Raw genomic sequence first — 20,900 nt, 5'->3', positions numbered from 1 at the left:
TTAGTACTTCACTTGATCTTTATTGTGGAAAAGGAGGAGCCAACATCGAGACAACACATTGTGCGGTCTCGACAGTCCGAGTCCGCTGTTGACACTTTTGCCACTGGACAGTCCAGCAGGACCTAAACCATCCCATAGAGACAGTGAACAGGAAGACAAAGCCTTGCTGGTCTCAGGGACCTTGCAAAGTCCCTGATTGACCCAAGGGAAGCACTTCAAGCCGGCGGCAAATAGGCAGCCCCCAGGCTGATAAAGTCAGAGATGGCTGCGGAAAGAAGTGAAAGTGAGTCCATAGGGTGAGGTTTTTTTTTTTATTCTGAGAAAGATTGCCAAAGAAAAAAATTTTAAAAGATAAATTAGTCCTTTAATTAAAAGAATAAAGCAGTGAATTTAATTCTTATTGGACTGCCTTGGAAAGTTTTTGCTTTTTCTTGTAACAATGTTTTGTGGATCAAAGTGACCGTAACGCTTCCTGTTTCTCTGCTTGAAGTGAATGGATTGATTTTTTTCCTCTATTTTTTATCACCTTATTTTTTGGCTTGAATTAAAACCCTCTTTTTTATTTTAACAAATTCTTCCTACCATTTGTTACTAAATTCCACCAAAGACAATTAAAGATTCTTGTTTTCCATAAGCTCGAGACAAGTATGAAAAAGTCGAATCTGCCATTCAGAAGCCAGAGTCTGGAGTTCTTTTTTTGAAACAATAGCAATAGCAGTTAGACTTATATACCGCTTCATAGGGCTTTCAGCCCTCTCTAAGCTTATTGCCCCCACAGTCTGGGTCCTTATTTCACCCACCTTGGAAGGATGGAAGGCTGAGTCAACCTTGAGCCGGTGAGATTTGAACTGCCGAACTGCAGATAGCAGTCAGCTGAAGTGGCCTGCAGTACTGCACTCTAACCACTGCGCCACCTCGGCTCTGGCGAGGAAACAATGTATCCTTTGTTCATTCCTCTTTGATCTTACTGACTTTGTAACTGAAGGGTTTGCAACGCTTACAAAATCTGATAAAGAGTCAAGGGCATGAATTGTTTTTTGCAGGCGCTCTTGGAAAATATTTTGGTAAGAGAAGGAAAAGGGTACGAAAAAGATAGAACCTTTCTCCTTTGAAGAGTACAAAAGAACTTGTGCTTCAGTTAACTTAAAATTAATATATATGTATACTTGATCTTGATTGTATCCCTCTGTTAATGCAACTTAGAATTGCATTTGCTTTTTTGGCTGTTGCCACACACCATTGGTTCATATTTCATTGGTTGTCCCCTAATACTCCCAAGACCCTCTCAGTTACTGCTTTTAAGCCTGGTTTCACCCGGTCTATGTGTACTTTTGGTTTTCTTGCCTAAATGTAGGACTTTAATTTTCAATTCAATATAAATTCTCTCAGCCCAACTCACCTCCCAGGGTTGTTGTTATGAGGAAAATAAAAGAGGGTGGTGTGTTGTATATGTTTGCTACCTTCAGTTATTTGTAAAAATAATAAATACAAGATAGAAATAAATAAAGTTGAAGGAATGATTTGGTCAATCTTTGAATCAAAGTTTCTTCTAAACCTACCATTTACTAATAATTTTTGTTGGTAAAACACTCTGCTTATTTTAATTGTCCTCTCACTTGTAGCTCCCCCTACATACCTTTCTACAAGGAACTGAGAGATTGGTTGTTGCTGACAAAAGTATCAGATATCAAAATTATATAAAATTTATTTCATTACCAGACTACAATTTATAGCTTAACTGTACAGCAAGTTTATAGGTGTTCATAATTTATGCCACCAAAACTAATAAGAATGATACCATAGCAAATTCATATTGCAAAATATCATGATCTACCAAGAATTTTTTTTATGGGGGATAGGATTGCTAGAATTTTTAAATGAATTTTTGGATTTGACTTAATAATACATATTAACTGAACTATACAGGGTTCACCTTTTTCTAGTTGATAAACTCCTTATGCATTGTGTCTGTGTTAAAAGACCAGTGTGACTGATCTGAGATATTTATTTTTAACTGCCATTTATGTGTCAAGGGTAAATTGAATGACACATGAAAATATATATTAACCAAGTCATCCTCAAGCGTCACTCTGAGTAAAAACACTGAAGAGTCTTCAGAAGCAGCTCACAATGTATTGCTTACCACTAGGGGTAAGCAGTGAGCCAGTGGTCAGGATTTCTTACACATATATAGTTGGGAATAGTTTGAGATATTTTTCAGCCCCAAAACCTCTAATCATTTGCTTAACTGCAGGAGCCTCGTGTCTCCAGGCACCAGCTATGCAGAGGGAACCAACTATTAGATAGTTCAATTAGTCTTTTATCCCTATACTCAGAATGAACAACCAATTTCTGCATGAGTGCCATTATCTTCCTAGAATTGGATATTTATTTTCAATTTATAATTCAGGTCCTAGCAGCCCCCTCATGCTATACTTCCTTAATGCGGCACATGCTTCAGTCTCCTGTCTTTATTATGCCATAGAACTCTGAGCTCCAGCCTTGTTTCACTTATCAGTAGCAATGAAACTAGAGATGTCAAGATACTGAAGATTTAATAGCTGCCAGCTGATGAAAGGTTGTAAGCTGTAATCAGTAATCTGATGCAATGTAAAGCTGATGCAATGAGACTGATTTGTTGCAGCTATGGTATAACCCTTTTAAGACTCTGATGGGAGAGCCCCATGAGTCTATATATAAGTAGCTATTAGAGCATTTCTCTCTCTCATCATGTATTCAGTTCTCTTCTTGTGTCTGTAGTGAATGGTAAGGGAATTTTATCTCCTGCATGTATATATTTGTATATAGTTGTATATAAACCACTGTTAATTGCATAAAGACTCTGTGTGCTGTGTTATTGCTCCTGGGTTTATCTCAAAAGTTTGACAAGAGATACCAAAGAAGACCTCACAAGATTTCCATGGAAAAGAATTGGATAATCATTAAAGTAAATCTCAATGGGGAAAGAATATTTACAAGCCACTCAATTATTTTCTCAAATTTAAAACTGAGGAATCACCAAGTTCCCAGTTTACCTAATTTTCTATACTGAAAATAAGAGAGTCATATGGGCAATTCATTTAATAGGAAGAAATTGGGTTCTGCAAAAGTAAAGCAATAGAATTGAAACTTAACCATTGCAAAAAGCTTTATGGAAAGCAGAGTCCTACTCTTCAGTTTTTGAATAATAAACAGCTGCAGATGAATACCTTCATTCTATCATAAGGAAAAAGTTCCTCAATCATATACATTTGTATTTTCTTTCAGTTAATATTTCTCAGAAAAAAGGCTGAGAACAAGCACATGAACTGGAGATAGAAAAAGAGTAAACCTGTTTGATCCTTGACGTGGATCTTAAAATTACCAACATAATAGATAGGCATAAAAATTAAGTAAATCTCACATAAATGTCCTCTATCTCATACGGCAGAACTAACAAGTAAAAATTACATGTACTTACGTGTAATACTAGACCTAATATTAATTAGACCTAAAATAATGCCTGTAGTCATTCTGGTCTGGCATCAGTCACCAATAGAGTCTGATTGCAGAGTTAGAATCAGGATATAATTTAATCCAAGAGGAGATTAGGCATCCACCAAAACAAATTAATACAAGTGCATAATTAGGTTTTTAGATTTTACTCTTCTATAATTTTAATTTACTCTGTGCATTTGATAATTAAATATCTGAGATAATTCACAGTAAAATGTTGAAAGTTTTCTCAGCATGTAAAATGTCTCACTGATTTCCCTCCCCCCATGCATAATACAATAGAAATGCTTTTCAGCACCTTTCTCTTGTGATCCACTACTCTGAATTGAGGGACAGGTCTAGTGATGTGCTTAGGAGCAAAACGTTATGGAGGATTAGACTCCAGCCTTACATTTTTGCCTTTGGATAGTCCAAGAGCATGAAAAATTTGCTGATGACTTTGGCTATTTCCAACCTTCAGTTGCTTGCAAGCAGTATGAATATTTTTAGCTTTTGAAGTTATCTGATATTTCAAGGTACTAGAAGTTGTTTTTTCCTTGCTGGAAAATATTGACATGTTTGCAATATTTTGTTAGGCAGATGCACTATTTTAGAAAATTAATGCTGTTTTCTTCACGTTTTTCACAGAAAGTGTATATGCATTTATACCTTTTCTATCTATAGGTCATATCTTCAAAACATTACTATATGATAGCATTCTATTTGCCAATAGTTTGAGAATACATTTGTTTTTTATGTGAAGCACCTAATGAGACTCCTTTGCCTATTTTATTCATTAGGAAATAAGGCATAAATTTTGCAATGTCCTCTTGGTTGTTTAATGTATTTATGGATAAATATATAAGTATGGTGGTGGTGGTGAACATGATTTGGGACATAAATATACCTCTACTTTGGTATCTAGATGGTATATAGCTGTGAATATGAATGCTATGTAGGAAATATTAGCTAGATGATATGATACAATAAAGCTTATGGATTTTAAATTGCTATATCCAAGATATATTTGGTTTACATATGGTTGATTGAACAATATGACAAAATTCAGTGAACAATGTAAAAGATAGATAAGACATGAGCATTTGTACCTTTAGAATGATTATTAAAAATGAGAAATGGATGAAAAAAAATTAAGCCATGCAAATGTTGGTTTGAAAGTTTATAAGCAGTGTATGGTCCGTTGTGAGAAATGAATGCCAAAAGAAGTGAAATGGTTGTGTGCTTTTACTTTCTTTGTCATGTGGAAATGAAAATGTCAGGAGCGATGTAACATCTCCTGACATTTTGCAATAGAAATAATACTATTTAATAAGTGTGTGGGGTAAAGAAGTCAAGAATAAATAGATGCATAATGAAAATGGATTAAAAACCAAAGTGAATGACCAATAAAAAAGAAGTGGAATAGCAATAGCAATAGCAGTAGACTTATATACCGCTTCATAGGGCTTTCAGCCCTCTCTAAGTGGTTTACAGAGAGTCAGCATATTGCCCCCAACAATCTGGGTCCTCATTTTACCCACCTCGGAAGGATGGAAGGCTGAGTCAACCCTGAGCCGGTGGGATTTGAACCGCTGAACTGCTGATCTAGCAGTAGCCTGCAGTGCTGCATTTAACCACTGCGCCACCTCGGCTCCTATGTGGTGGTTTAATCATATAGAAAGAGAATGAACGATCCCAAAACAAATACATGAAGTAATTGTGAATAAGTGTAGAACATGGATGTCAAATTTGCAGTGTCACATTGCCATCACGTGATGTTTTGTGACATTTTCCCCCTTTGCGGAGTTGGAGTGTGTGGTGTGGTCTGTACATGACGCATCCAGCTCGCAGGTCGCCAGTTTGATACCCCTGGTCTAGAGAAAAAAATTAGATTAGATGAAAAAAATTAGATTAGATGAAGAACAGACAAGTGACAGATTTAAAGAACAAATGGAAGTCATCTCTGGGTGTGTAGAATCAAAGGTAAAGCTAAAGGAATATTAAGAAATATAGCCAATGTGGGTTGGCTAAATTAGATTTAGCTATGTTTTATTTTCATTTTTTATCGCATGTCTTTTATTTATTTTGCTTACTATTTCTTGCTCTGTTTCTGCACTTCACATAATGCTGTTTATCCTGAAAGGAAATAGCATGATGGAAATGTATGTTTCCTTTCCACAGCCCAATGTTCCTCTCTGAATTTACTTTTTTTGGCAATCTCTCTTCCTCTTTTTTTTATAATCACTATCCTGTTTCCTTGGCACGGCCTTTAGGCATGTGGTAAAGTAATAAAAAAAAGTTGCTGTTCTTGATCATGTTTCTAGATCTGTTGTCCAGAAATGGTTCACATTCATTTCTTTTGTCATAAACCAAATAGTTGTCAATTCTATGTACTTGGAATTAGAAGAACCATTGGAGAAAAATCTATGTAACAGATTGGAATAGCTAAGCTGTTAAAATAGCTGTATAGTACAGATAGATGTCCATAAGAGTTTATTAGTTCTATTATTATTGTTGTATTTTTGATAATATTTTCAATTGGTTCTGGAAATGAAAAGGAATGTGCTTGTTTGATATTATACTATGAATCTCAAGGATAAATTCACTTTGAAGGGATTGAATAGCTATGAAATAAATAAATAAGTGTAATTCACTCTTCAAAATGGTGGCAACATTTTAAGCCAAAGGAGAGAATCCTGTCCACAGATCACTATTCTAAAATAGATAACAATGCTTATTTACCACTTAGCAGACAGGGAAATTTAATCAATTAAAATTGTAAATTATTATGTAAGTCTCAACTAGAAATCTTTGTAGGAAAAAGTACAAAATATTGAAGATATTTTTCTTTGTTCCTCAGTGTAAGCTGCAGTTAAAATATGAATATATTGAGCATGGAGTGTAATGAATGGTAAAGATAACAAAGTGAAAGGGCAAAGCAAGCAAGCAAGCAAAAATATTGTGGTAACTGATAGAGAATCCTCATGAAATGTATGAATAAATATATTCTTCCAGTATTTTCTGAAGAATATTCCTCTTGAAGCATAGATTTTACTCTAGTGGAAGTGTTTGTGCAATAATTTCATTAATGTTTAAATTATTCATCGTTTCTTTTCATATTCTGCTGAAATAACTGAGACAGCAAAAAAAGTATTAAATAATTAACTTGTATAGTAAAGCCAATAATTTTGTGCAGGATTTCCAGTTGTGAGAGCCACAGAAGGTGGACATCAATAAGGAAAAATTGCAAACGCCTCTCCTTATTCAGTTGAAAGTAGCTTGGTAGATACTATGGTCTCACCCGATTGATATTATCATGAGGGCTGAAAATGCTGTAATTCATGAGGGTGGTATTCCATTATTCTTGTTCAGTGAAGCTTAGAAAAGATGCTAAACTTCTAAAATAAGTGTTTAGGTTCTTTGATGTGCATGCCAATGCATATAAAATGCAACATGGCAAAAGCATCTTGTCATATGTCATAAGCATCAATGCAACATTAAACCAAAGAAAAGAGCAAGTACATTAGCAAAATGGTAAAGGGTTTGAATGTGACTTGTATTGCAAATGTCAAGGCCAGTTTTCATATTAATACTATTGCCACCTGATTTAATTCTTTTCAAGAGGTGAGGAAGTTTTGACTATCTAATGTCACAAATGGAACTTTTAAGAAACAGCTGCAAGGATCTGAAATTGCTGTGTTAATTACATCAAATCAACACACATGAGTGCTTGTATACAAAGAAATCATGTTTAATGTAGTTGGATTTACCAGATAAATACAGTGTTAATAATGTGATTAAGAATTCAATTTTATGTATAAATTATTATTTCTTAAGGGGAAACATTTGAGCAGAGCAGAGATTCATTTTTATTTATAGACTAATTGTGATAAGCCTGGCATTTAGGTATTCAGTTTAGCAACATGGAAGTGAGTAATTCATACTTGTTTGCAATTTAAATGTTTAGCATATCTGATCAGTATTTGTGCACCATGTCAAATTTTATTCTGCTTGTGTCAAAATACTTATTATTCCTGACAAGTGTAACATATTCACATTAATTCCTTAATCCAATTTCCTAATTGCTTTTTTGGCATAAGATTCACGATCTATTTGTCTTTATGGCATAATAATGCACTTTTAAAAATTAGATGCACCTAGCTTTGAAATGAATGCCCAGAAATATATGGCCAGTGCTTAGCTATAATGGATGTTCTTTTTTCTTGCAATCTAAGTTGTTACAGAACCTTCACCCCGTTTTACTTTGTGAATATAATGAATATTTATTTCAGGATATTTTTATTCTCGTTCTGATTGTTTATACTGCAACAAAGAATCAAATATTTTTAAAAAGGAGGAGTCAGGGAACTAAAATTAATTTTCCCCCAAATATCCAATCATTCTCTCACTGGTTTTTTGTACTATTTTCATCCCTCCTATGTAACATGCACTAGAAGACAGTGTTCATCATCCAGCAAATCCTCTGTGCATAAATCCCATTCATTCTTCAATGATATAAGAAGTTTATCAGCCGAGACACTAGACACAAGAACAGTTTTTCCCATAACGCCATCACTCTGCTAAACAAATAATTCCCTCACCATTGTCAAACTATTCACTAAGGCTGCATTACTATTATTATTATTATTACTATTAGTCATCTCATCATTCCTATCACCCATCTCCTCTCACTTATGACTGGAGGGCTGTAACTTTGTTGCTTAGATTTATATTGATATTGATTGTTTCCTGATTGCTTATTTGTACCGTATGACTGTCATTAAGTGTTGTACTTTATGCTTCTTGAGAGATGTATCTTGTTTTTTTATGTACACTGAGAGCATATGCATCAAAGACAAATTCCTTGTGTGTTCAATCACACTTGTCCAATAAAGAATTCTATTCTATTCTATTTTCCCAATTGAAACTATGGTTAAGTGTATCTGTCTATATCTTGTTTCCTACATTTCCAATGGACTAACAGAAAAATTCCAGAATTTAGTCCCATTCTTTCTGCTGTTCAAACTCTTTGGAGACTTCTACAATTTAAACCAAGTGTTCTGTAAAAAAGTAGCCAGCTCCAAGATATATTACTTACTGGTAACATTCTTTAGACCACGGCTGTCCAACCTTGGCAACTTTAAGACATGAGGACTTCAACTCCCAGAATGCTGGCTGGGGAATTATGGGAGTTGAAGTCCACAGGTCTTAAAAGTTTCCAAGGCTGGACACGCCGGCTAGTAGATCAAGATTCTGTGACTTTATTGATATTAAAGTTTAATGAAATGAAATGATTTATTTTTTCCTGCCATATTATCTTGTGTAATAGTTTCTTTGCACAGTTCAAAATCCTCTCTGCATACCAAAAGCTATTTAGTGTTGTTGTGTTACTTCAAATTTCAATGTTTATTGAAATAGACAAAGCGTATTAAATAGGTTTCAAAAGTGGGGAAATGGTTGTTCCAGTCCAAATAATTAAAAAGGCCATTGCCTTGGAGAAGGCTTCAGCATAGAACGAATGCCCATTGGGTAGAATAACAATTGTGGGATTGGAATGGCTGGTGTTGTGAGTCTGTCAACAAGCCTACATTAGTAAAAAGGCCATTTGTTTCAATAATTGACCCAATCATTATGTGTATACAAAACATGTTTTAAGCTGCTTAATTTTAACTGAATTGTTCCTTTTGTGGAGTACGTGATTTTGTTTTTTATAAGGTTTTAGATATCCCTTTTTTAAAACAAGGTTTTAGTTACCCTTTAGATCAGAACAACATATTGTCTCCATTTTCACTATTTCCTGCTTGTATTATGTATTCCAATGCTTTATTTATGGTCTGGATCTCTTTGTTGGCTTTTTTTGGCAAAGCATAACGGCTTCTGCTTCTTACCATCCAAAACATGACAATTCTGGTAAATAAATTGAAGTTGCTAAGTGCTTTGGGCAAATAAACATGCGCCCCTTCCCCCCTCCAAAGCTGTGAAAAGTATATGATAAACTGTACAGTTCAAAGAATGTGTCATGTCCCACTGAAATAACTTTGATTTAGGGTTATGTATTTATCTTTAAACAACTGACAAACCTAAGGGTATCTGAATTATGATCATTTGCTCTATGCTGCCTGAGTCTCTTACTGCAAAATTGAAATGATATATGCTAAGATTGCACTTCAGCTTCCCCTGCCTTAAAGCATGCTATAAAACACTTTCCCAGCCAGAAATGAGAATACTAGATGTAGTTGATTTTGATGAAGTTCAACTGAAAATGCTTAATGCTAATACTATTTGAATCAGAGTTATTGTTGTTTTTAAATTTATTGGGTGAAAAGACAACAAAGATCACTGCACTTTGAAAAGTGTTGTGTGTGGCAATAATGGAGTATTATTTTATTTGCATGTTTCAGATTTGACAGCATTCTCTAAATCGCCCTCTCAGAAATTTTCTGTGTTCTGCAATTGTCCATGTTTGTTTCTACCTTTAATGTCTTTACAGATGTTGTTATAATACTGTAATACTCTTCTAAGAGTTCTCTGAAATTCTTTGGTTTTTTCCTTCAGATTTTTATCTTTATTGGCTTTGGCAGCTCATCTCTTCTTTCTTTGGCAATTTCCCTGGTTTGTCTTGACATCTAGTTTGCTTTCTTTTCTTTCTTTTCTTTTTGCATTCTCTTTTCACATTCATCCTTATTAAAGGTCATGCCATAATTTGTCTGGTTCTCTATCAATGAATTAATTAATTAATTTAATTTTTAATTTAATTGATTTTATTTGTAGGCCGCCCTTTTCCCTGAGGGGACTCAGGGCGGCTCACAGAAACCAGGGAGAGGGGAATACAATACAATACAATACTAAGACAACAACACATAATAAAAGTAATGCGCAACATGCATACAACATTCGGGCGGGGTAATGGTCCTTATCCCCAGGCCTGACGGGCGAGCCAGTTCTTCAAGGCTGTGCGGAAGGCCTGGACGGTGGAGAGGGTGCGAATCTCTACGGGGAGCTCGTTCCAAAGGGTCGGGGCCGCTACTGAGAAGGCCCTCCTCCTTGTGGTTGCCAGCCGACATTGGCTGGCCGATGGGATGCGGAGGAGGCCTAACCTATGAGATCTTATAGGCCGTAGGGAGGTAATTGGCAGAAGGCGGTCTCTCAAGTATCCAGATCCACTGCCATGTAGGGCTTTATGGGTGGTCAATAGCACCTTGAAGCGCATCCGGAGATCGACAGGTAGCCAGCGCAGCTCGCGGAGGATAGGTGTAATGCGGGTGAATCGGGGTGCACCCGCAATCACTCGCGCGGCTGCGTTCTGCACTAGCTGAAGTCGCCGGATGCTCTTCAAGGGCAGCCCCATGTAGAGCACATTGCAGTATTCCAGCCTAGAAATCACGAGGGCCCGAGTGACTGTTGTGAGGGCCTCCCGGTTCAGGTAGGGTCGCAACTGGCGCACCAGGCGTACCTGGGCGAATGCCCCCCTGGTCACAGCCGCTATATGATGGTCGAATGACAGCTGTGAATCCAGGAGGACTCCCAAGTTGCGAACCCTCTCTGAGGGGTGTAGAATTTGACCCCCCAGCCTGAGTGTTGGATTAGTGGCCGAATTTTTGGGAGGAAAACACAACAGCCACTCGGTCTTTTCTGGGTTGAGCACAAGCTTGTTAATCCTCATCCAGTTCATGACGGCTTCGAGCCCCCGGTCCATTACGTCAACCGCTTCATTGATTTGGCACGGGGCGGACAGATACAATTGAGTATCGTCCGCATATTGATGGTATCTAATCCCGTGCCTACGGATGATCTTTCCCAGCGGTTTCATGTAAATGTTAAATAGTAGGGGGGATAAGACCGAACCCTGCGGCACCCCTTCAGATTGTGGGCAATCTGAAGTTTCAGATTGCTCAATACGCAGTTGTTTAAGATAATTATGGATATGATGAAATTTGCTCTTGGGTCACCAATAACTGTATGGGCTACCAATTCATCCAGTATCCAGTTCTCTATTTTATTGGACTCCAAAGTATCAAAAACATTTGGGTGGTTAGGATGACATTTGGGAACAAGGAGGTTTATCGTACCCTCTGGAATAGCACTGTCATAATTTATGAGATATTTATCATGTTTAAACTTTACCCTTTATGAAGTTCCATAACCTGCAAAAAGCCTATGGAAATTTACAGCATAGAAGTCTAAGCAAGCAAATAAAAATTCAAAGGAATACAGTGAATTAAAAAGAAATAACACAAATTGATAAATGGCACTCTTTCTTAGTAAATATTGAATTTTCAGTGTTTCTTGTTTTTCTATAATTCTCCTGACATCAACCATTTTTGTTTGTATGCAAATAGTGTTTTCAATAAATATATGACTTCATTGATATTTTTTATTATCTATATCACTTTTCTTTTTAAACATTTTTTGTTTTCTTTCATGTTTAAATAACATTTTTTCTAACTCTATATACTTTTAGACAATACAATGCATTTTAGTGTGAGTTTCATTTTTAAAATAAATTTTGTGCTCTGTTGCATTCTATTGGAGGAAAATAAACGGTCACAAACAAATATGTGTGTGTGTGTGTGTGTTGTATTTGTGCTGATAAATAAATAAAGGGAGACTAGTATAGATCTATTTCAAGCTATTTAACTCTCATCAGCTAGCCATACCCTTACTGGGATTCGAACCTGTGCTGTATTACATCTTAGTCTCCCTTTATTTATCAGCACAAATACAACACAAATATAACAAAGGCAACAGTAAAAATATTGGGTTTCTGTCGTGATGGACTCTTGTGATGAGCCGATTGACAGATAATGGAAGCAGTTAGCTTCCTCCCATAATTGGGGCATACAGGGGTTGTGACACTATATATATATATATATATATATATATATATATATATATATATATATATATATATATGTGTGTGTGTGTGTGTGTGTGTGTGTGTGTGTGTGTGTGTGTGTGTGTATTTAGTGTCATATATAGTATATATATAGTGTGTAAATTGTAAAGTGATTTTTATCTCCTAAGTCCATGGTGACAAACCTATGGAATGCATGCCACAGGTGGCACACAGAGCCATCTCTGAGGGCATGCGAGCCATTGCCCTAGGTCAGCTGCAGTACGCATGTGCATGCCGCCCAGCTAACTTTCTGCCTTTGAGGGGCTTCCAGAGGGCCAGGGGAAGCTGTTTCTGCCGTCCAGAAAGCCTCCGAAGCCTGGAGACGGCAGAAAATGGGCCTACCAGAAGTTCAGAAATGGGCTGTTTCCGGCTTCCGGAGGGCCTCTAGGGGGCCAAGGGTGGCCCTTTTTTGCCCTTCCCAGGTTTTGAGGCTTTCCTGAAAAACGGGCTTACCGGGCCTATCAGAAGTTCAGAAACGGGGCGTTTCCAGCTTCCAGAGGGCCTCCAAGGGGGCCAGGGGAGGCTGCCTTTGCCCTCCCCAGGCTTCAGGAGGGCAGGGGGGTTGTGTGGGCATCCTTGGAGTGGCGAGGAAGTGGGGGGTCATGTGCGCATAGGTGGGGGATTGAAGTATGGGTGTGGGCACGTGCAGGCTTTTGGCACCCGAGCCAAAAAGGGTTAGCCATCACTGCCCCAAGTAATAAATACTGAAATGGCTGTTGATTACATGATCAGATGTTTATTTTAAATTAATTAATACATGCTACATTTGTAAGAATGAAAATTAATATCAATTATTGTAAATATTTTTGCGTTTAACTCAGTAGTTGAAATTATTCATGAAAATGTATATTATCTATAAATGATATTTCAAAACATAAATAGAAGTAACTTGTGCAGAAGTTTAGAAGATGACATATTTGAAAGAGGGAACAATATTTTATGGCATGTTAAAGTCACCACATTTATGCCCTAAATGAGCATTACTCTACATAATTTCTCAAGGGTTACAGAAGCAGTTGAGAAATTATGCCATAATGGATCTCTCAGCTCCAAAAGACCTTTAAGTGTTGAAAGTCCTTTTAAAAAAATACTTGAAGTATAGTTTGAATTTTTAAAAACAAATACAGAAAGCCAGCAAATGATCTCAGTCAGTCAATCATGTATTTTTTTGTCTTTAATTCCAGGGTGCTCCAAAACCAATTGCCATTGAGCCATGCTCAGGAAACAAAGCAGCTGTACTCACTGTGTTTTTATGCCTGCCAAGAGGATCACTAGGGGTTCCACCACCTGGTCAATCAGGTAAGAATCTAAGTCCTGTATTCAAATCCAGTATTATTGTCCTAGCAGAACTGGATCTTTTTTTTTTTTTTTTGGAGAGGGGGGAGTGAAAGCGCCTGGGTCAATTGTTCATATATATAGGAAGGAAGGAAGGAAGGAAGGAAGGAAGGAAGGAAGGAAGGAAGGAAGGAAGGAAGGAAGGAAGGAAGGAGGACCATGCCCATAATCCCTGCTTCATGAAATCATGCATGTAGTTGAATTGTTTTTCTAACCTCAGAGAACTGGGTCCAAATTAGTTTATCTGATTTCTTTGATATTAACTTCTCACTTTGCCAACTAAGATTGACCTTCCAAATTCCCTTGGTAATCGGTCACTGACGTAGTTTAATATACTTTAATCTGAATTCACAAGAATCCAAACCTAGATTTTATTTCCAGAGATTTCCTTGTCTCGTCTTAAGAATCAGATAAATATGTATTCCCAATAATAAGAGTCACATGATTAGTGACAGGGGCAGCATATAAATTTAATACACAAATCTGGTAGATGGGTAAGGCAATTGCCCAGTTAGGTTAAAAGACAATCAACTTAGTCTGACTCATGGGAAATACATCTTTTTTATGGATCTATTTTTACATATCATTTAAATTTGCATGCTAAATTTTAAAAAGGCATAAGTATTTATTGCTAGCAACATGGTATGGTATGCATTATAACGAAACAAATCATCCACAATTTCAGATAAAATATACTCGAATACATTTAAGCTTGAAGATTAAGAATAGTAATCTATTCATCTAACATGCCACTTAACGTAGTGGTAGTAATTGTTTAAGTAGATGATGATAGTACTTTCTGTACATAATCCTTCTCAAAAATGGTACTCATCATTGCAGAAATGGATTGAGGGCTTTTGACTTAAACTTAAAGACTTAGTTGGCAACTATAATTCATGTGAAACTGTTTAAAGAGGATCACTTAACCTTATCATTGAGTGCACAGCTGCTTCTTTCTCCTTGTCTTGTTGCTATCATTTTCCTTTCTTCTTCACTGCACTGTGGGAGGTGGGCACTATCCTTCAGGAGGTCAGATTCATTCAAGAACTGCAATTTCCCGGTCCCTATTATAGACTAATTTGAAACTGTGGGGATAATTATAGTGATAATTATACAATGATGGAAAAACAGTTTTATATATTTCAACAAACAGCATGCAGAATTCTGTGTGACTGTGTCATACAAATAGAAATGTCCTGGAACTGTGCAGATTGTATAGCTGGAATAAACAGTGTGAATTGGAAAACTTCTTAGAAATATTCAGAATTGTTATAATTTTTGTAATGTTGTTCTTAGAACATGCAAAGAAGTGCTTGGCAAATTATTGTTCAAAGAAATTGACTAGTCAGAGCAATTTCCAGGTTCTTCAAGCTATTAAATGGTGAAATCCTATTTAGACCAATGATGGAGTTTTCCTTGCAGGAGGTTTCTCATAAAGGCTGGATGACACCTATAATGAATGGTTGTGGATTTCTGCACAAAGCCAAGTGTTGACTAGACAATCGACTAGATAACCTATAACAAATTTCAGTTGCTTAGCAAGATAATTGTTAAGAGAGTTTTGCCCCCTTTTATGACCGAACAACCATGCCACAGTTGTTAAGTGAATCACTACAGATGTTAAGTTAGTAACATGGTTATTAAGGGAATCTTGCTTCCCCATTGACTTTGCTTGTTGGAAGGTTGCAAAAGGTGATCACATGATTTCAGGGCACTGCAAACATAAAAAAGTGCCAATTGCCAATTATCCAAATTTTGATCACATGATCTGGAGATGCTACAATGTTCATCAGTGAGAAAAATGGTCATAAGTCAATTTTTAAAGAATAATTCGAATTGTCATTAAAGAAATGATTGTAACTCAAGGACTACCTATACATCTGACATACACAGAATTAGACTATATAGAAATAATGAATATTAGTTACGAAATGTTCTCAAGTTCAGAAAATGCATTCAGGATGACTATGCTTTGGAAGTTGAAACAATTCCATTGAAACTGCTTTAGAAAGTATGTAATATAAAAATAGGCCAAATATTTTTAGGAAATTTGCTTGGGGAAAGCGTTCCTCTGAGATAACAGGACTGCTTAAAACAACAATAAATAATAAATGTATGGAATAGCATAAATATTGCTTTATCATTATTTCCATATTTGTCATGAAATATGTATTATATTATAGCCACTGCAAAATAGTATAGATTTCAAACTATTAATCTCCAGCAATAACTCAAAATGTTCTCTTCTCTAAATTGATGGTGACATCAAAGTAAGTCCTTCAGGAATTTAGAAAGTGACAACAATTCAAATAACATGTGGATTTATGTGAGAATTAATTTTGTATACATTTTAGAAATGCTATGTTATTAGCTACAGCTTTTATTTAGATCTTTGGTTTTTTTTTTACTATTATTCCTGTGCCATTTCAGATATTCCTACTTTAAGTGGCTCATTAAAAAGAGCACTACAGTAATAGAGCACTTATAGACTATATATGACAACCATTAAAAAAACATACAAAATCATAGTCCGAGTCTAATAATTATACACAATAACCATGAATTAATGAACCATCACATATGATTCAGCACTTAAAAGTCATGGCATTAGTGTTCTCATTCATTTCAGGTACAATTTGTGTCTCAGTTCCTGAATTCTCTTTTCAACACCTAACTTTTCAGAAGCTTTCTAAAAATCAGGATACAAATCTTACTTCTGGTAGAAAGGCACTCCATAAAGAGGGGAGTTCCTGCATGAAATGGAACTTCTGAATCCCTTCCTGGCTGCTGCACTTTATAGGACTAGGGACTCATTGCAGGCACACTGGGCAAGCACATTCTACATTTGAATAATTTCAACTCATGTAGGATTTCAAAGGTGATCAGATAATCCTTTGAATTATATTTGGACATTCCTGCAATTCTAGTGTTATATGGAATAGTGAGTGGTTAGTCCATTGCCTATGTTGCTTTTTGCAGTAGTTAAATTACTAGAATGTCTTTAATGTCAATCCCATTTAGTGCACATCCCGCTTATGAGATGACATAAGTAACTGCTGCTGATGCCTTCTGTTTCATAAATGCTTGCACCTGGCATATCAACTATTGCCAGCAGAGGATACTCATAGCCAAACTTCAATTGCTTCTACTATTTGGCTTTTAAAAGGAGCAAATCTAGAAGAAGCCTTCTCTTATCTTAATATAAGATGAGGCAACTAGTTCTATCAGTTGCATGTTGGACCACAAATTTCCTCCACAAATTGTGATAACTATGATAAGTAAGCCAAATTGCTTTTAGTGAAAAAGCCAAGCCAAGCCTTATCTTAGCAAACCAAGAAAACTTAACTTCTCCCTACAAAAAAATGAACTTTAATCTCAGATTTTCCTTTCCTATGATGTGAGTATGTATAATTGTCCTGTGCTCTTCTTACATGTACTTTGGCTACATTGTTTGGCTATCAGTCTTGGCTGGTAAAAAATTATTTACTTTTGGCTGGATTAATGTCTCAAGATAGTCAAGATGAGTTTCATTTTTCATTCTTTGAGCTTGCACTGTAAATATATATATATATATATATATATATATATATATATATATATATATATATATATATATATATATATATATATATATATATATATATATATATATATATATATATGTTGTTCTTCACCTTCATCCAGAACAACATGGTGATTTATTAATGATCTCAAGAAATGCAGTAACCCTTGTAACTTCTTCTGATGTTTGATCATTTTTTTTCTTTGAATTACCAAAATGGTCAACCTTTGCAGTGCAAGATAATAGATCAAATCAGCTAAAGCCAAGGGAAGTTGATTTTAATTAGCTCCAAACCATCTTCAGGCAGCATGAACATTTTGCCTAAAATATAAATTAAGTGTTAATTTTAATATGTTGCATGCAGTTATATCTGAATTGAGGGTCCCAATTCAGACTAAAATGTAATGACCTTAATCACTTACTATTTCTATAGTCCAGAGCAGCATAGGATGAAAGTAGATGGGTCAAACATGTTTGTACCAGTGGTGAGATTCAAAAATGTTTACTCCTGACTCTGTGGGTGTGGCTTGGTGGGCATGGCTTGGTGGGCGTGGCAGGTGAAGACTACTGTCTTCCCACCCCAATCCAGTGGAAGGATACTGTAAAATCTCCATTCCCACCCCACTCCAGGGAAGGTTACTGCAAAATCCCCCTTTCCTTCTGATCAGCTGGGACTCAGGAGGCAGAGAATAGATGGGGCAGGGCGAGTCAGAGGTGGTATTTACTAGTTCTCCAAACTACTCAAAATTTCCGCTACTGGTCCTCCAGAACTGCCCAGAATCTGCTGAATACCACCTATGGTTTGTATTACAGAAGTTGAAAAATAGGGAGGCCGAGTTACAGCTATCTTCTATGCTAGAACCCGACGGGTTCAGAACCCATATATTATCTGTTTTGATTATGAAAGCTTTGCACATTATATTTGCAATATTTATTTCAATTACTATTGTTATTTATTATTTGTAACATGGTCAGCCAGATGTTCAGACTGGATTTGGCATTTTTGTCCATCTTATTTCTTGAATTTGAGCAACACCCAGCTCCCAACTCTGGATCATTCACAAGTAAAAACACAGGAAAAAAAAGAACAATACAACAACAAAAACAAAGAACAAAAAATGGCGAAACAAATCAGGCAACAACAAGAGGCAAATCCAAATTAAGAGCCAAGGTGGCGCAGTGGTTAAATGCAGCACTGCAGGCTACTGCTAGATCAGCAGGTCAGCGGTTCAAATCTCACCGGCTCAGGGTTGACTCAGCCTTCCATCCTTCCGAGGTGGGTAAAATGAGGACCCAGATTGTTGGGGGCAATATGCTGACTCTCTGTAAACCGCTTAGAGAGGCCTGAAAGGCCTATGAAGCGGTATGTAAGTCTACTGCTATTGCTATTGCTATTGCAAATTATCCACAAGTGGCTTCAATCACTCCCGCCAAAGCCCTGGAAAAAAGCCAGAGCTTCATAACCCTCTGAAACACCAGCATCTAGATCTCAGGGATAACTACATTCCAGAGGGTAGACATTAAGACCGAGAAAGCGCACGTCTAGTTCCAATAGATGTCAAAGAAACCAATAGCACACCAATCTGCTGGATTAAGATTAAGATTTAGTTTATTTGTATGCCGCCCTTCTCCGGGAGGGACTCAGGGCGGCGAACAACTCAAAAGGGGAAAGGGGATACAAACACAATACACGTAATTAAAATACACAAGAGTCATACAGCCATACAAGTCGAGAGGGGAGGGGAACTCATTCAACCCCAGGCCTGCCGGCCCAGCCAGGTTTTGACGGCTTTCCGGAAGGCCTGGAGAGAGGTGAGGGTCCGAATCTCCGCGGATCAAATCATCTGCACAGATATTATGGGAGATAAATGGTCTGTCAAGTAACCAGGCATTATGCAATGGTATTTCATTTGCTATTTAAATACAATTGACTTTTTTTTAAAAAAAATAATTTTGACACACCTTTTCTGATGATGTTTCACACCACCTTTGAAAAAATTCTGTGACTCATTCCCATTGGTAATCTAGGGCTAGAAAAAAATGGAATAGGTGCTAGATGAATGCAAAAGGATACAGAGAAATAATCTTTTGTTGTCATCTAGTGCAGAGGGGTCAAACCTATGTCATCATGAAGACAGCACATAATGTATCACAACTTTTTCCCCTTCGCTAAACTGGGCATGGGCGTGGCCAGTGTGTGACGCATCTGGCCCACGGGCTGCGAGTTTGACAGCCTTGATCTAGTGTTTCAGGTTTTAGTGGTTCAAATTTGGTAGCCCTGTATCATGACGTATTGTACTTAGCAAATGACTTTCTAACAAAATTTAGCCTTACATACATCTATCTGCTAGTTGTTTGTTTACATCGTAAACAAATGTAGCGTAATGCCGAGTAACGAAGGATCCTATAACAGTTTGGATTAGAGCACTATTTCTCACTGACTTTAAGATGTGTGGCCTTTATCACTCAGAAATCTCAGCAAGCATACAGGTTACACTAGAGACTTGCTCAATTTGAAGCACATGTCTGCAAAAAAAAATACATTAGTATCATTATGAATAAGTACAGCTTTTGATAGTGTTTACTCTGTCTAGGATAAACATATCTACATAATTACTCTCTTTATTTAGTCTGTGTGTACACACACAATATAATCATATGCTTTAAATATTTTGTAAGATTCTCATCTTTCTTTTTTCCCCTTCTGCTTCTCCGAAGTAACTAATGTTGGAACTGGCATGAAAATTTATTATAACTATGCATCAACAGTTATAATATCAGCAGCTAATCCATCCTCAAAGTTTAGTTTTGAGATTCTTTTCTCATTTTGAGAAAATGTAATATTCTCAGATATGTTTTTAAAGGATTTATTTTGCTCCTAGATTGTTTTTTTTTCCTATATAGCTTATCAAAGATCTTCTGTTACTTATTTCTTTTGTTTGTTCCTTTGCCACTAGTGCTGTGTATATGCAGTTCTCCCTCTGGTCCGCACCGCTAGGGGGCGCTGTGCTGCATTCTGATTGGTCACCTGTTTGACAGCTCGGTATATAAAGAGCTGTCAAACAGGCTCTCAGCTGTTGCTGTTAGCATACAGGTATGTGTGCGTTGTGAATTGCCGCGTTTGGCAGCCTGTTAGCAATAAAGCCTATTAGCATTTAAGACCTGGCTTGCCTCAGTTCTCCCCACCCATCATTCTCCCAGCAAGAACAACGACCGTGTTTCCCTGAAAATAAGACAGGGTCTTATTTTCTTTTGACCCACAAAATATAGCTTGGGACATTATCACGGGAGGGCTTATTTTGGGGGGTTGCTGGGAGGCTGCTCTCTTGCGAGCGGACTCTTGAAGAACTGGGCACAGCCTCAGGGTCGAACTGCTGTGTAGTGCTGTCTCAGCAGCAACACAGCAGCCATGAGGTAACCACGCTCATGAGCAGCCGCCCAGCAACCCCCCTTTCCAGCTGGGCACAGTGCCATTCACTGACCTAGGGGTATTGCCAAGCCGTGTGAGTGCCTGTTTGCTGCCCTCCAGCTCCCGTGGTTCTGTGCCTTCAGAATGCCCCTAGGTCAGTGAATGGGGCTCTGCCTGGCTGGAGAGGGGATTTGCACAAGCGACTTTTCTGCTCCCCACTCTCA

General features: G+C 37.0%; 1 protein-coding gene across 1 annotated transcript in view; it reads left to right on the top strand.

Annotated features, from left to right (window-relative positions):
- ATRNL1 (attractin like 1) overlaps window positions 1–20,900 on the top strand; it is a 520,320-nt gene that overhangs the window by 425,498 nt on the left and 73,922 nt on the right. Inside the window, exon 28 of the mRNA XM_032225338.1 lies at window positions 13,555–13,669. Within this exon, the coding sequence (XP_032081229.1) occupies window positions 13,555–13,669 (115 nt within the window). The remainder of the gene's footprint in view (window positions 1–13,554; window positions 13,670–20,900) is intronic.

This window comes from Thamnophis elegans, chromosome 10 (genome assembly GCF_009769535.1).
Source record: "Thamnophis elegans isolate rThaEle1 chromosome 10, rThaEle1.pri, whole genome shotgun sequence".
NCBI classification, from domain to species: domain Eukaryota; kingdom Metazoa; phylum Chordata; class Lepidosauria; order Squamata; family Colubridae; genus Thamnophis; species Thamnophis elegans.
This window is presented reverse-complemented; position numbering and strand designations above follow the sequence as displayed.